The sequence below is a fragment of the Pongo pygmaeus genome, chromosome 12, assembly GCF_028885625.2.
Source record: "Pongo pygmaeus isolate AG05252 chromosome 12, NHGRI_mPonPyg2-v2.0_pri, whole genome shotgun sequence".
NCBI classification, from domain to species: domain Eukaryota; kingdom Metazoa; phylum Chordata; class Mammalia; order Primates; family Hominidae; genus Pongo; species Pongo pygmaeus.
Window position 1 is genome coordinate 59,623,339 of NC_072385.2, and position 17,100 is coordinate 59,640,438.

Genomic DNA, 17,100 nt, shown 5'->3' on the forward strand with positions numbered 1-17,100 from the left:
TTCTTGAATGAATAGTTCATTATGTTCACTGTGCCCATGCTGCTGGTGATAGAGGAAGGCACTTTCACAAAGAGAAAACAATATACCGAAGGAGCAGAAATGAGCAAGGAGGGTGAATGCTGAAGGCAGCCTGGGTACCTGGGAGGGAAATTTTCCCTAGAGGGAAATGGCTCAGATAGGGCTGAAACATGATGAGGAGTGCCTTGAGCTCTGGGCTGGAGGTTTGACAACAGTTGGTGATCAATCCATAACCATACCAAGTTTTTGACCTGGGAAGTTGATTCATAGTTGACAAGGTTAAGAAGGAAGAACTGATCTTTTGCATTTTCCTCTGGCCAGTTTTAAGATCTGAATAAATCTTACGGTCTGCTTTTCGTTTGTTTTTGAGACACGGTTTTCGCCCTGTTGCCCAGGCTGGAGTGCAGTGGTGTGATCACGGCTCACTGCAGCTTTGACCTCCCAGTCTCAAATGATCTTCCTGCCTCAGCCTCCCAAGTAGCTGGGACCACAGGCGTGTGCCACCACAAATGCATATTTTTTTTTAATTTATAGAGATGAGGTCTTGCTATGTTGCCCAGGCTGGTCTTGAACTCCTGGGCTCAAGTGATCCTCCCACCTTGGCCTCCCAAAGTTCTGGGATTACAGGTGTGAGCCACCATACTCAGCCTGTTTGTTTTTAATCCCGAATTAGGAAGGAACGGTGCAGAAACATGGAGGAAAAAAAGCTGAACTAGCTGGGCACAGTGGTGTGCTTGTAGTCTTAGCTACTCAGGAGGCTGAGGCAGGAGGATCACTTGGGCCCAGGAGCTCAAGGCTGTAGTGCAGTATGATTGTGCCTGTGAATAGCCACTGTATTCCAACATAAACAACATAGTGAGACCTCATCTCAACAAATAAAAATAAAAAAGCTGAACTACTATCAATTTAGGCTTTAAATCTGTTCCCAGCTGGACCCTCACTGATACTTAAAACTCTTTTATTCATTCGTAGCTAAGTTCTACCTGAAGTCTGTACAGTAATGATTCTAAACTCTCCCCCATCTCCTCCAGTTTCTGATTCCTCCTTGGTCTCCCTCTTGCTCAACAGCAGACTTAGCCTCCAACCTTACTGAGGCCAAGATTGTCTAGAACGTGTTTCCTCAACTCCTCCAGACATCACTTCAAAAATCTCTCTGTAACTCCATTTCCGTTCATTCAATCTTGTCTTGGAGGAATGGATGTTTTCCCCCCTGGGAAGATGAATCCCTCTTTGTACTTCTGATTCGATCCTTCCTTATCACCACATTACCTTGTCTCTCCTGCCCTTTTACATCTCCATTGTTGGCTCATTGGGCATAAGAACATGTTCAGAAAACTACACACAAGAATGTGGATAAACCTTCAAAATGTTGAGCAAAAGAAGCAAGACACAAATATACATATGGTATAACTCCATTTACAAAAAGGTAAAAGCCAGGCAAAAGTAAACTGTAGTGTTTAGAGATACACACTGAAGTGGTGAAACTATAAACGAAGCAAGGGAGGGAGGACTTCCCTCTCTTAGGGCATGCATGCTCCTGACAGTGTTCTGTTTCCTGACCTAGGTAGTGTATGTACATAGATATTTGCTTAATGATTTGTTAAAGTGTACATTTAGTTTCTTTTTTTCCCACGACCAAGTCTTGCTCTGTTGCCCAGGCTGGAGTGCAGTGGTGTAATCTTGGCTCACCACAACCTCCGCCTCTGGGGTTCAAGCAATTCTCCTGCCTCAGCCTCTCGAGTAGCTGGGACTACAGGCATGCGCCACCATGTTCAGCTAATTTTTGTGTTTTTAGTGGAGACAGGGTTTCACTATGTGGGCCAGGCTGGTCTCGCACTCCTGACCTCGTGATCTGCCCACCTCAGCCTCCCAAACTGCTGGGATTACAGGCGTGAGCCACCGCACCGGGCCTAAAGTATATATTTGGTTTCTGTGTGCTTTCTTATATATGTGTTATATTTCATCAAAACAAAACATGTTCAAGCCTTTCACTTTGAACAATCAACCAAACATTCTCTCAACCCAACTTCTCCTTAAACCACCATCCCATCTTTCTCCTTTCCTCTAGAGCTAAGTTGCTCAAAATGGTAGTGTATACTTCACTATCTCCACAAGTTTAATCCCTATGACTTCTTAAACTCTTATGGTCTACTCCCATTAATGCCTAAAACACACTAAATCGAGATCCTCAATAATTTCATCAAATCCAGGCCGATCTGAGTCTTCACCATTCCGGAGCTCTCCATAGGATGTGACATGGTTAACATCCGGAAATTTTTTCTTAAAGCCTTCCTTGGCCGGGCGCAGTGGCTCATGCCTGTAATCACGAGGATCACGAGGTCAGGATTTCGAGACCAGCCTGGCCAACACAGTGAAACCCAGTCTCTACTAAAAATAGACACACACACACACACACATAGAGAATTAGCCAGGCATGGTGGCGGGTGCCTGTAATCACAGCTACTCAGGAGGCTGAGGCAGGAGAATCACTTGAACCTGGGAGGCGGAGGTTGCAGAGCCAAGATTATGCCATTGTACCCCAACCTGGGCGACAGTGTGAGACTCTGTCTCAAAAACAAAACAAAACAGCCTTCTTCCTCCTATGGCTTCTGTGCCTTAACACTACCCTCACCTTTTTCATACATGTCTTTGCTTCATTGCTAACCACATTCTGTTACCTTAGGTAGCCTGTCCCCCAAGTTGCCAGTGAACCTTTTCTTGCTCTAGACTCTTCTCCTACTTCCAGGGCTTCCAAGATCAGCACTACATAGTGTATTCCCAGAGCCCTCTCTCCTGCTTTGACTTTGCTCCCAAGTTCTAGCCCTACATTGCCAACTGGCTGATAACTACTTCCAATGATTTAATATCACATCAATACCTGAAATTCAACATGCTCAGAACTGAACCCCACTTTCAAACCAAATCCTCCTGGATCCCCTACTTTTGCTTATGAGATGATCACTGCAAGGCCCCAAATCTCTGAGTCACCATTGACTCTGAGTCATTATCCTCTATTACTCATTTCCCAAATCCTCTGAAATCCTACATTCATCTCCTCCTTCCCAAACACACTGGCATCACCCTAGCTCTTATCATTATTAGGCTTTATCAGCACACTAACCTCTTAAATCATCTCCTTGCCACAACCTACCTTAAAACTGTATTTATGTTAAATTTTCTAAAGTATGGCTTTAATCATATCATTGCTCTGCTCAAAAACCTTTAGGAATTCTCCACTTACTAAAAAGCGGAACAATTCTGCCTGTTCACCCCAGACCCTCCAGAACCCGGCTCCAATGTACTACATTAAAATAGATCTAGCTGGGCATGGTGGCTCATGCCTGTAATCCCAGCACTTTGGGAGGCTGAGGCAGGTGGATCACCTGAGATCAGTAGTTCGAGACCAGTCTGGCCAACATAGTGAAATCCCATCTCTACCAAAAATACAAAAATTAGCTGGGCATGGTGGCCGGCGCTTGTAGTCCCAGCTACTTGGGAGGCTGAGGTAGGAGAATCGCTTGAATCCGGGAGGCGGAGGTTGCAGTGAGCCAAGATCTTGCCATTGTGCTCCAGTCTGGGTGACAAGAGTGAAACTCTGTCTCAAAAAAAAAAAAAAAAAGAAAAAAAAATGTCTACCACTGTTTCCTGATATGAACCATAAATCTCAGTGAACTGGTCCCCCCAGTGCTCCAGGAACAGAGTCCGCCTCTTCTCCACCTGTCTGCTCCTTAAGGAACTTGCCCTTGGCCCAGCTTGCCAACATTCTACTAAACCCTATCAGGCATGGTCCCTCCTTCCTCTGAATTCCACAGTGCCTTGCTGGCACCTCTTGAGGCCTTTAGCACATTCTGCCCCAGATGAAGTTATTAATTGTCTATTTATTTAATCTCCTTCATGAGGCTAAAATCATACCTTACTCAAATTTGTATGCCCTGGCAGATAAGGAACAAGTTTTCTCTCCCCCATCTACTATAATGGGGGTGGGGTGGGGATACACAATAATAGGCAAATCATCAACATGAATGTAATTGAACAGAAGAAAGGACGGAAGGCACATGGGACTGCCTCACAGGTCAGTCTTTCCCAAATTCTGGCATACAAGTATGTGTAATCCAAGAATAAGCCAATTTATTTGTAACTCTGTCGTACAGCATAAAATGCAGCTTGGGCTATGAGAGTGAGGGGTTGAAAAGGAATAGAAAGAAAAATTTAAAAATAATCTTTAGGGAAGGCATTATATTTTACCTGAACATTACCAGAAGGCTGTACAAGATATGCAGATACTTGAAAATCATGTGTATTTATAGCCCTTCTTGTTTATATAAAGGTGCTTTAAGAAAGACCAAATGCAAGCATCTGAATTAACCTCCTTGGCTCATTTAAAATATTTTGAGTTATATACCTTTAAGGAACATCATCTATATACAGTAGGCATAGTCTCTACGGTCAATGTCCACATATATTCTAGGCCAGCATCCCATCACCAGTCACACTCAGAGGGAAACTGGAACTTTAGGGAAAATGGTTTATTTTTATTAAAAAATAAATAAAAAGTTAAAAAAATTTAAAAGCCCTAAGTGTTCCCAGAAAACAATACCAAAGTACAGTAGTCAAGTATGCTAAGGACTGCATCCAAAAGAGAGAAAAACAATAAATAATCTGGATATAATTGACTTTGTTCAAAGAAACACTCAGTGTATTTATACCACCATGGGAGAGGCAGAGACTAACTCTCAGACAGCTCAGAATTGCTTACATGAATCCAGCCCAGTGTGATGAGGCCCTGCTGATCCTGTATGAGGAAAAGTTCTTCTTCATTCTCTGTGTTGCAGTAATCAGACCCAGCACTTTGCTTGGGGATGAGAACATGGGTAATGGTAAATTCATTCCTCATCTGCCAAAGGAGAAAACAGCTGGTCACAATTCCCTGGTGCTCATGCAACCCTGCTTCACTCCATCCCGACAGTGGAAAGGTAAGCATCTATACAAGTGAAAGCCCTTCCCACACAGCAGGAGTCCTGCCACTCAGTGGTTCACAACCTTGGCTGCTGAAGCACATTGCCTGGGGTACTCTGTACAGTGACAGATGCAGAGACCAACCCCAGAACTCTGCAGCCTGGGCAAACACCACAGCCCTGAGGGAATTTCCTGCTGTGCCAAACTGCTCTGCTGAGAAGCTCTGGGTAGAGTACCATTTCTCTTCCCTTGCTCAGGTCTAAAGTTGTTTTCCTGTCACTGTTTCCTTAAGTCCTTCTCATCCTGTAAGCCTCAGCTTACATTTACTCTACTTCATTTATTTATTCATTCAGCAGTAATGGGTTCTTTAAGTGCCTCCATTCAGTGACCTTTCCTTCCTCAAAATTCCCAATACTTACACTGTACATATTTTTCAGCATGCTGGTTAGACTTTAGTGCATGTCTGCCTTCTCTCCAAAGTGACTGGGCACTTTTCGTGGACACATACTATGTGCTTTACATATTTTATATTCCCAGGTCCTACCATAAAGTAGGTACTAAAAAAATTGATATGTAGATAATGACTGGATCTTCCTACCAAGTTTAAAATTAGGTATTTCTTACTACTAGCATTAAAATAATCACTTCAATTCAATCAATCAATACAGGGTCACCAAGTTCAAAGTGACACGAAATTATGCAGTCCACGGTTCCTTGGTACAAAGGGTAACTGACCCTGGATATTTTCTCTGAGAGTCACAGGATGCCAAGAGGGGAAGAAACAGTTTCGGTTCAGAGAAGAGTTTTGTTTTTTTTTTTTTTTTTTTTTTTACCAGTTTTCCACAGAGAATTCCACATGTCTCCACTCCCCGGGCAGTGTTGGCACTGGCTAACTGGAGAAACTGTGGGCACAGCCGCCCAGGCACCACCACATGGCGCAATCCATCGATTGTGGGAACTGTAATGGGGAAAGGAGAAAAGTTTAAGACCACTGAGCCCTGCCTCCTCAAGCAGACCTCACAGCCGGCAGCCCTGGGAGAGCAACATTAAGCCACTGGGATTCCCCCAAGTTCAGGCGGTGAGTAGGGATCTCACTCTAATGGCACCAAAAAAAGGGTTGTAAAGTGTCTTCTCCAATCTTGGGCCACAGCTGTAAGGAGCACATTACTTCAAGAAGAGAAAATAGTAGGCTTTAATTATTCAAGTTAAGAAAAGGGCAAACTACTACCTTAAGAAAAGTTTTCTTAAAAATAACCTTAAGAATGTAATTGGATTGTTTGTAACTCAAAGGATAAATACTTGAGGGGATGCATACCCCATTCTCCATGATGTGCTTATTTCATATTGCATGCCTGTATCAAAACATCTCATGTACCCCATAAATATATACACCTACAACGTACCCACAAAAACTTAAAAAATAGAAGTAAAAAATAAAATTTAGAGGGGAAAAAGACACAAGTTCTTGAAACATTTGAGAATTTTCTGTCAGAATCTAATACAAAGAATTAAAAAAATAATCTCCCTGCTGTGGTTTGACTGTGTCTCCCAAAGTTCATGTTTTGGAAACTTAATTCCTAATGCAAAATTATTGAGAGGTAGGATCTTTAAGAGGTGATGAGGCTATGAGGGATCTTTGTTTGCCCTTCCACCCTTCTGTCGTGGGATGACGCAGCAAGAAGGCCTTTGCCAGGCCCCTGGATCTTGGACTCCCCACTCTCCAGAACTATGAACCAAATAAATTTATGTTCATTATAAATTACCCAGCCTCAGGTATCCTGTCATAGCAGCACAAAATGGACTAAGACACTGCCCATTCATCTGAACTTTTAATTTTAAATCTCTCTTTCATCTCAGATAAGAATATCAGAGAGTATGACTTTAAAAGAAATACACTAGTGTATATTCTTGAGAATGGAAAACAATCTGGGCAGTTATTTACTTCTGAACTTAGTCTTTTGGAAGAAGTTAAAATGCCAAACCACAACAAAATAAAAAATATAGTGTAGTCCCCCAAAAAAGGCATGAACAAAGCAGCTCATAAAAAATGCCAAGAATGGACCCAGTTTCTGAACACCATGGAGAAACTCTGTGAGACAGCCAGCAAGCTAAAGTTAGGAAGTGTCTCTCACAGCTATATTTTCATATTTAAAAAAAAAAAGTGGGAGGGGAAAGATGTTCTGCTTTTGCGTATTCAACAGCAAGATCTGAATTGCTAGAGAGGTAACAAAGTCAGAGCAGGGGACACAGAGTCACACAGCAGTCTGATGATGTTATCTGAGGATTATGAATTCGGTTTGGCACATTCTTTCCCTTTCACTAAAAAGTTGACAGTCTGACTTTCAAGAATAATATTAGCTCTTCAGAAAATCGACCAGACTAGGTTTCAGCAAAGGCCACTTTTATAACATAGCCAGTGTATTAGGACACAGTACAGCAATACTTATCAGATGGGTTTCTGTGACCAAAGCTTAATGAGTGGGATCAGGGAGGTAATATTAGGTTGACCCCGTCAGAATGATACTGTTTGGCTGCAACTGAGAAGGAAGAGGACATCAGCAAATGCACTTACTACTTTCTGAGTTGCTCAGTGCTCCAGGTTTCAAGGACCTGTCCACCACAGGTGGCTTAGCTGGCCTTACAGTTGTGTGACAGTCTGAAGGCTGTATGGATGAGACTGGTGAGGTGGGGAACACATCTAAGGAGGGCTTCTCCAAGTCAGGCACTAGCGGGCCACCTAGGCCAGGGTCCACCTTCCCAAACTCCTGTACAATTTTCAGTCGCTCTTTTTCTAGCTCCTGGTTCCGGATCATCTCCTCGAAGGCATGGAACTGTTCCTGTTCCAATTGCTGCTGCTTCTGTTGTGCTACCCTCTGTTTTTCCTTTTCCAGCTCTTGCTGGATGGCCATGTTCCGGGCCAATTCCTCTGCTTCCTTCTTCTACAAAGAGAGAACATTTAGGCTAACACTTCACACCTCAGTGACTTCACACTTCAGGAGAACAAGGCTTTTTAGCATGGAGATTTCCAAAATGTACTTTTGCTGTGGCCTGATTACCTAACACAGAATTCATGCTTTCCTCAGTATCTTTATACCCACAGAGTGTAGTCACCACCCCTTTCTATCTGGCCACAGTATGCCTATCTCCAAGGACAGTTAAAATCCCAATCCTCTCAATACCCTCCCGACAATGACTCTACCTAATGCACTTTCCTCTTCACTGAAATCTTTTTTTTTTTTTTTTTTTTTTGAGACAGGGTCTCATTCTGTTTCCCAGGCTGAAGTGCAATGGCATGATCACAGCTCACTGCAGCCTAGACCTCCCAGGCTCAAGCAATCCTCTCACCTTAGCCTCCTGAGTAGGCGGGACCACAGGTGTGTACCACCACACCTGGCTAATTTTTGTATTTTTTGTAGAGACAGGGTTTCGCCATGTTGCCCAGGCTAGTCTTGAACTCCTGGGCTCAAACAATCTGCCCACCTCGGCCTCCCGAAGTGCTGGGATTCCAGGCGTGAGCCACAACATCTGGCCTGAAATCTTGATGCAACTTATTATCTGTGTTCTCCTAACCTGTATCACAGACAGTTTTATTCTTCTCTCTGTGTCATGTATATATTCTGTATTTCAAGTAAGGCTACAAAATAGAACCGGATCCAAACTTACACCTGCTATCTTGGGGGTCTCTACTGAATTTTTTTTTTTTGCTTAGAGAGTCTCACTCTGTCACCCAGGCTGGACTGTAGTGGCCAATCATGGCTCACTGCAGCCTCAATCTCCCTGGGCTCAGGCGATCCTCCCATCTCAGCTTCCCAGGTAGCTGAAACCGGAGGTGCGTGCCACCACACTAATTTTTGTATTTTTTGTAGAGATGGGGTTTCGCCATGTTGCTCAGGCTGGTCTTGAACTCCTGGGCTCAAGCGATCACCCACCTCAGCCTCCCAAAGTGCTAGGATTACAGGCATGAGCCACCACGTCTGGCCTTCTACTGAATTTTAACCCAAAATGAAGCCTCTGAAATTTTTATGGTTTTTATGTATTTGTTCAACACAGAGTGACATTTTAAGCTAATAAGAAATACTTGAGTGGCATTTGGATAAAAAAAAAAAGAAAGAAAGAAATGCTAAGTAATAACCTCCTCCTTAAAGCTTACACTCACTTGGTGCTTTAGAAGTATATACCTCATAGCTGTTCATCCCTCTGCTGATTTTCAACATCAGAGTCCAGAATAGAGACCAGCAGACAGCTACACAACAGCCTGTGAGTGGCTGCAGTATGTATTCACAGCTGGCCACTAACAGCGCCCTGGGAGTTTCTCCACGTTTTAACTGACTCTTCCTAAAAAGAATCATTTGAAAATAGCTTGAAATGGCTGGGTGCAGCGGCTCACGCCTGTAATCCCAGCACTTTGGAAGGTCAAAGCAGGCGGATCACTTGAGGTCAGGAGTTTGAGACCAGCTTGGCCAACATGGTGAAACCCCATCTCCACTAAAAATACAAAAATTAGCTGGGTATGGTGGCAGATGCCTGTAGTCCCAGTCACTTGGGAGGCTGAGGTAGGAGAATCACCTGAGTCGGGGAGGCAGAGGTTGCAGTGAGCTGAGATCATGCCACTGCACTCCAGCCTAGGCGACAGAGTGAGACTGTCTCAAAAAAAAAAAAGAAAAATAGCTTGAAAAGTCAATTCTTATAAATAGCTTCAGGTATAACCAAATGTGAATCAAACCCTCAAATTCTCTGATCTAAAAACCTATGTTTTGGAGAGAATGTTCATTGTTCTTAAGATTCTCACTCTAGACATAGCAGGTAGGCAACAGATTTTCTGTCCCTCAAGTCACTCTCTTCGACAAATAGGCTATATCTGTGTTACAACCCTGAGCCTAACCACTGGTGTTCTACTTTTTTGAGTTTCTGGTCTTTGCCCAAAAAAGGTGAAACAGCACATTAAAAGCACAGGATATATTGAAATGTCATATTACAATCCCAGGGCACAGCCTAAAAAACCAAAATAATTTTCTTCTTGGCTGTTATATACTGACCTTTTCTTCATTATATTCTGTGTATTCTTTGGTATATCGTTTTAACAGCTCTGCCTTCAGCTCTTCTGCTTTGGGAAACGCAATCTCCTTTAATTTCTGAGACACAAAACAGAAAACAGAATTAGAACAATGCCAGAAAATTAGAGAATCCAAAAGAAGACTTAAGTCAAGTTGGTGATTGCAACATTTCCCAAAATGATTTAAAATACCCCCTACTGTACCATACCTGCTACTTCAGAATTGTTCTGGTGAAATGGCCTTATCTCCTATTGCAGGATCTGGTACTCAGATGCAGAGACTACTACTTTTATCTTGAAGTCAGTCTGTGCTGCTCTGAAGCTTTTAGATGGGCAACAATGAAAGTGAAGACCCACCTTTACTGTGTCTTTCTTTTCAGGAATGACAGCAGATTTGTAATCTCGATGCTTTGGTAGTTTCTCAATAAAGAGCCTAAGGAAACAGTTCAAAATGATTATGAAGCAAATGGTCCAAATGTCCATAAGAGCCTAAAGCTATGAAACCCCCTTATCCTGAAGCCCTTACATGAAAGGTTCCAGAAGTGCAGCGGAGGGAGAGCTAGTACACCCAGCTGGGCCATGCTCCTTTCCCATCTCTATCCCCCTAAAGAGCTAGAGTCTTTTCCTCTACTCCCAAACTAGGCAGCAAGCATCAGACTCCTACAATGAAAAGGATGGCCAAAAAAATTTTAAAAAGCCTTTCTTGTGCCCAAAAGTGTACCTCCAAAGAAAGAGATCTTTTTCGTGTTGTGACGTGACAGGCTTTGAAAGGAAAGGGCTTCTGTCACAAAGCAGTCTTCAGAGAACCGTTTGGCAGCCATGGGCAGGAAGTAAGAGAAAACCATGTTTCCTTACTACTTCTAGCTCTTACGTAACCTTTAACTTTGGCTTTTTTCCTTTGGGATTCGTGTTCCTTCAAAGAAGAATATTATTTTGCATCATACAAAAATGCATGGAAATACTTAGTGCATGTGTTCTATGCAGGTAGTATGTGCATATTACACGTTAGTATGCATTGCCTTTGATGAAAAGTGCTTAGGTAAATATAAGATGCTAGATTTCATCCTTTCATTCTTGTCCATGGCTCTAAAGCTCAGTGGGGAGAATAAACTGAATCAATTCACAAATCTCTAACATGTAAGACATCTACTCAGGGGCCGTGAAAATAAATAAAAGTCCAGTAACTTGTCACAGAAAGAAAGTGGCAGATTCAGAATTTCAATATGAGCTGGCTGGCTCCAGAGCCTATTCTTTTAACCACTACACCATATTTCTTCCATATGGTTTCTGGAATGTCTAGAACTACTGGAGGGATTCTGAACAAAGATGTCTTTTAACAGAATTAAGTTGTAATACACAGAAACTGAAATTAAAAAAAATAAATTGAAGGTAGCTTGCTGATAGCTCTAAAATATTATATTGTAATTGGGATAAACTCTTTTCTACTTACCGCCCATGGGGCAGAAGTAATTGGAAGAAGAATTCTCAATAAAGAAAAAAGATGATCCCCACCAAAACAAACTTTCTAAAGATAAGTCCTCATCCTTCAGTTCTATATTAGGCACACAAGTTTCATTTTGATCCAACTTGATAAGGCTCCTCAAGGCAGGGATGGACTCTAAAATAAAAATGGTTCTTTAAAAAGCTTCCTTTTGGGTTCATGAAGAAGATATAAAAGAGGCTGGGTGCGGTGGCTCATGCCTGTAATCCCAGCATTTTGGGAGACCGAGGCAGGAAGACTGCTTGAGCCCAGGAGTTCAAGACCAGCCTGGGTAACAGGGTGAGACCTTGTCTCTATTTATATTTTTAAATTTATATATATACACACACAAATATATATAACAAAACATAAAAAAACACAAAAATTAGCTGGGTGTGGTGGTATGCACCTGTAGTCCCAGCTGCTTGGGAGGCTGAGGCAGGAGGATCTCTTGATCCCAGAAGTCTGAGGTTACAGTGAGCTTTGATCACACCACTGCACTCCAGCCTGGGTGACAGAGGGAGATCCTGTCTCTATTTGAAAAAAAAAAGAAAGATATAAAACAGTTTCCTTGAAGTCTATATTTAAAAGAAATACAGATTCATTTGTTCAAACCATAAAGTCCTGCCCTGAAGAATCTATTAAGATAAATAAGATATATTTCTTTTATTATTATTATTATTATTATTATACTTTAGGTTTTATGGTACATGTGCGCAATGTGCAGGTAAGTTACATAAGTATACATGTGCCATGCTGGTGCGCCGCACCCACTAACTCGTCATCTAGCATTAGGTATATCTCCCAATGCTATCCCTCCCCCCTCCCCCCACCACACAACAGTCCCCGAAGTGTGATGTTCCCCTTCCTGTGTCCATGTGTTCTCATTGTTCAATTCCCACCTATGAGTGAGAATATGCGGTGTTTGGTTTTTTGTTCTTGCGATAGTTTACTGAGAATGATGATTTCCAATTTCATCCATGTCCCTACAAAGGACATGAACTCATCGTTTTTTATGGCTGCATAGTATTCCATGGTGTATATGTGCCACATTTTCTTAATCCAGTCTATCATTGTTGGACATTTGGGTTGGTTCCAAGTCTTTGCTATTGTGAATAATGCCGCAATAAACATACGTGTGCATGTGTCTTTATAGCAGCATGATTTATAGTCCTTTGGGTATATACCCAGTAATGGGATGGCTGGGTCGAATGGAATTTCTAGTTCTAGATCCCTGAGGAATCGCCACACTGACTTCCACAAGGGTTGAACTAGTTTACAGTCCCACCAACAGTGTAAAAGTGTTCCTATTTCTCCACATCCTCTCCAGCACCTGTTGCTTCCTGACTTTTTAATGATTGCCATTCTAACTGGTGTGAGATGGTATCTCATTGTGGTTTTGATTTGCATTTCTCTGATGGCCAGTGATGGTGAGCATTTTTTCATGTGTTTTTTGGCTGCATAAATGTCTTCTTTTGAGAAATGTCTGTTCATGTCATCACACTACCTGACTTCAAACTATACTACAAGGCTACAGTAACCAAAACAGCATGGTACTGGTACCAAAACAGAGATATAGATCAATGGAACAGAACAGAGCCGTCAGAAATAATGCCACATATCTACAACTATCTGATCTTTGACAAACCTGACAAAAACAAGAAATGGGGAAAGGATTCCCTATTTAATAAATGGTGCTGGGAAAACTGGCTAGCCATATGTAGAAAGCTGAAACTGGATCCCTTCCTTACACCTTATACAAAAATCAATTCAAGATGGATTAAAGACTTAAATGTTAGACCTAAAACCATAAAAACCCTAGAAGAAAACCTAGGCATTACCATTCAGGACATAGGCATGGGCAAGGACTTCATGTCTAAAACACCAAAAGCAATGGCAACAAAAGCCAAAATTGACAAATGGGATCTAATTAAACTAAAGAGCTTCTGCACAGCAAAGGAAACTACCATCAGAGTGAACAGGCAACCTACAAAATGGGAGAAAATTTTCGCAACCTACTCATCTGACAAAGGGCTAATATCCAAAATCTACAATGAACTCCATCAAATTTACAAGAAAAAAACAAACAACCCCATCAAAAAGTGGGCAAATAAGATATATTTCTTATATTTTAGAGACTGATAGATAATTCAGTAGAACTCTCACCTTAGCCCCAAAAGCCAAGATACATATTAATATTTACTACCTTTAGCAGGCTGAATGTGCTTTGTATTGAGGCCTGAATCAGCTAAGAAAGTACTATGTCATATAAACACCATGTTTTATTTTCACTTATGCTCTTGTTACAGAACTAGACTGTGAGCTTCCTGAGGCCAGAGATTTCTGTGTTTCATGCTTCTTTGTATACTCCTTGGAAGCCAGCACGGTGCCTTGTATAAAGAGGCACTCAATAAATATTTGATGAATAAACATTACATATATGTACAAGTATGTACATATACACAGTAAGTCCTTAATGTTGATAGGTTCTTGGAAACTGTGACTTTAAGCACAATGACATATAACAAAACCAACTTTACCACGCACTAATTGACATAAACAAGAGTTAAGTTCCTTTGACCTATCCTGGTCAAAAAAACACCAGACTTCTAAATACAGACCAAAACACTTCTAATATTAAACACTGAAATAAATATGAGCTATACATACATTTAAGAAAGACTTATAAAAACAAGTAAGTAAATGATTTACCTGCTTATTCAGTCCCAGGTGGCCAGAGTCCATCCCAGCAGCTCAAGGCCAAGGCGGGAACCAACCCTGGAGAGGATGCCATCCCATCGCAGGGCACACTAACACATACACTTGCACTCACTCAGACCGGGGACAATTCAGACATGCCGGTTCACCTAATGTGCAGACCTTTGGGGTGTGGGAAGAAACTTGAATACCCGGAGAAAACCCACACAGACATGGGGAGAATGTGCAGACTCCACACAGACAGTGGCCCCAGGCAGGAATGGATTTTTCTTTTCTCATCAACATTAAAACGAAACGACATTGGACAAAACGACATTATTTGACAACCTGCCGTATTTAACCTGCCGTATTTATTTACTTTGCTTTGTAAGTATACAAAGAAACAGGAAGTATACACAGAAATGAGGGCAGGGGTAATAGAACAGATAAGAGTAGGCGTGAAACTTTTCACCAAATACCTCTTTATATTACTTTGGCTTTGAACCATGTAATGGAAATCTAGTTTATAAGTAAAAAAAAAAAAAAACAAAAACCAAACAAAAAAAACCTCCCAGACCTGTATACGAATAGCTTTCCCTTGCTTCAACAACTGTAGCCAGTTTTCTGAATGGGGATAGATGGGCAAAAAGGTCTCCTGAAACAGACAATGGGCAACATACCCCATTACTCATATTGGAGGTAAAAGAACTTAGTGGTTAGTAGGGCTGGCTCTGGAGCCACTGTGCCTGGGCTCAAATCCTGGTTTTGCCATTTACTAGCTGTGTGACCTTAGGCAAGTCACTTAATCTTACCATCCCTCAGTTTTTTGCAGGGGTGTCCAATCTTTTAGCTTCCCTGGGCCACACTGGAAGAAAAACTGTCTTGGGCCATACATAAAATACACTAACACTAACTAGCTAATGAGCTTTAAAAAAGGTGGTATCTGCCACCATAGATAAGCAAAAAAGTCCTTGCATTCAAAGGGTTGGACATGGCTGATATCCTGTCTATAAAATTGTATAGATGGAGACAAACTAGTAGTCCCTGACAGGCTTGCTGTGACACTAGAAGAGATAATAAAATGCTAAACACAGTATCTAGCACATAGTCAATATTTGCTATGGGTTTCTATGAATTTTTTTTTAACTAATAAACAAAAAATGTGAGCAAGAATAAGAGATGAAGATGCTAACACCAGCATCATGTACAGGTCTGGGAGTTTTTTCTATACTTATAAACTAGATTCCATTACATGGTTCAAAGTTCTATCCCTAGAAACTTTCCAGGGATAGAAAGCAGTGGCCCAGATGTGTACTGTTCTCTGGGGTTATATCTGGTTGAAGCCTGGAGAGGGGAAAGGTACCAAAGCAAACAAAGATATGATTGCAAAAACACAAGCAAAATGACCTAGTAAACAATGAAAAAAGAAGACATAAGCAGAAAACTAAATACAAAAGGTGAATATATGAAATAATGCTGAATCCACTCATAATTAAAGAAATTCAAATTAGGATGAGATACCATTTTCATCCATCAGATTGGCAAAGGCGTAAAGGTTAATTATACCTGGTATAGAGAAATGGGGCTTAAAGGTTGATCATACCTGGTATAGAGAAATGGGATCCCCATACAGTGTTAGCAAGATTGTAAATTAATATAACCTTTTATCTTAAGGGAGGGAAAATGGAAGCTAATTATTCAAAATTTAAAACGTGTATATCCTTTATTTTTAATTTGTACTATTTATTTATTTATTTTTTGATTTATTTATTTATTTTTTTTGAGACAGAGTCTTGCTCTGCTGCCCTGGTTGGACTGCAGTGGGGCAATCTCGGCTCACTGCAACCTCTACCTCCCAGGTTCAAGTGATTCTCCTGCCTCAGCCTCCTGAGTAGCTGGGATTAGAGGCACCTGCTACCACGCCCAGCTAATTTGTGTATTTTTAGTAGAGATGGGGTTTCGCCATGTTGACCAGGCTGGTCTCCAACTCCTGACCTCAGGTGATCTGCCTGCATTAGCCTCCCGAAATGCTGGGATTACAGACGTGAGCCACCGCATCCAACTTAAGATGTGTATATCCTTTAAACTCACAATTCTATCTCTAGGAATTTATCCTAGAGATCATTATAAAACAGTACAAAGATATATGTATAAAAATATTCAATACAGCATTGTTTAAAAAAGTAGAAAAACTGAAAAAAAAAACCCTAAATGTCCATCAATAGGGGATTGTTTAAAAAATAATGTGCATTCAAATGTGAAGACAATGTAATCATTCACCCATTCATTCAGTGAATATTTACTGAGCATCTACTATGGGGTCGAGAATTATTCTAAAGGTTGGGGATATGGCAGTGAACAACACAGTCAAATATTCCTCCCCACCATAGAGTGTACATTACAGTGGGGGAACAGGCAATAAACAGAAGTATGCTAGGAAAGTCATTAATAGGGAAGGGGGATAGAAAGTGATAGGGGAATGGTTGAAATTTTAGATAGAGCAGCTAAGGAAGTCATCATTAAGAAGGAGGCATTTGAGTAAGGACTAGATGAGAGTGAGCCATGAATCTGGAACTGTTCCAGATTCATGTTCCAGGCAGATGGAATAGCCCTGAGGCAGAATGAGATGGCTCAATATGTCCTGATATGGAAAGACACTACTGTGAAGAAAGCAAGTCGCAGAACAGAATACATGGTATGATCCCATTGATGCTTTAAGGAAAAGGACACATGGGGGCCCCTATGAGCTTAATCACATCTCATCCATGCCAGAAATAAAATAGTGGCCACCTCTGATAGATGAGACTTCTTTTTTCACTTTAATATCTCCCTTGTAGTGTTTGAAAAATTTTTAAAATCATGAATAAGTGTTAATTTTGTATGAAAACAACTAATT

At 41.3% G+C, this 17,100-nt stretch overlaps 1 protein-coding gene across 12 annotated transcripts in view; it reads right to left on the bottom strand.

Moving 5' to 3' along the window:
- The window catches only part of STAMBP (STAM binding protein), a 45,935-nt gene that overhangs the window by 18,218 nt on the left and 10,617 nt on the right, over positions 1-17,100 (bottom strand). For all 12 annotated transcript variants that reach the window (XR_008497367.2, XR_008497372.1, XR_008497368.2 and 9 more), the window contains 5 exons: positions 10,385-10,460; positions 10,011-10,106; positions 7,547-7,913; positions 5,808-5,932; positions 4,775-4,912 (listed from right to left, as the gene is read on the bottom strand). Coding sequence is in view for 7 of the 12 variants with exons in the window: in XM_054473467.2 (XP_054329442.1) it covers positions 4,775-4,912; positions 5,808-5,932; positions 7,547-7,913; positions 10,011-10,106; positions 10,385-10,460 (802 nt within the window). In the remaining 5 variants the exon portion in view is untranslated. The remainder of the gene's footprint in view (positions 1-4,774; positions 4,913-5,807; positions 5,933-7,546; positions 7,914-10,010; positions 10,107-10,384; positions 10,461-17,100) is intronic.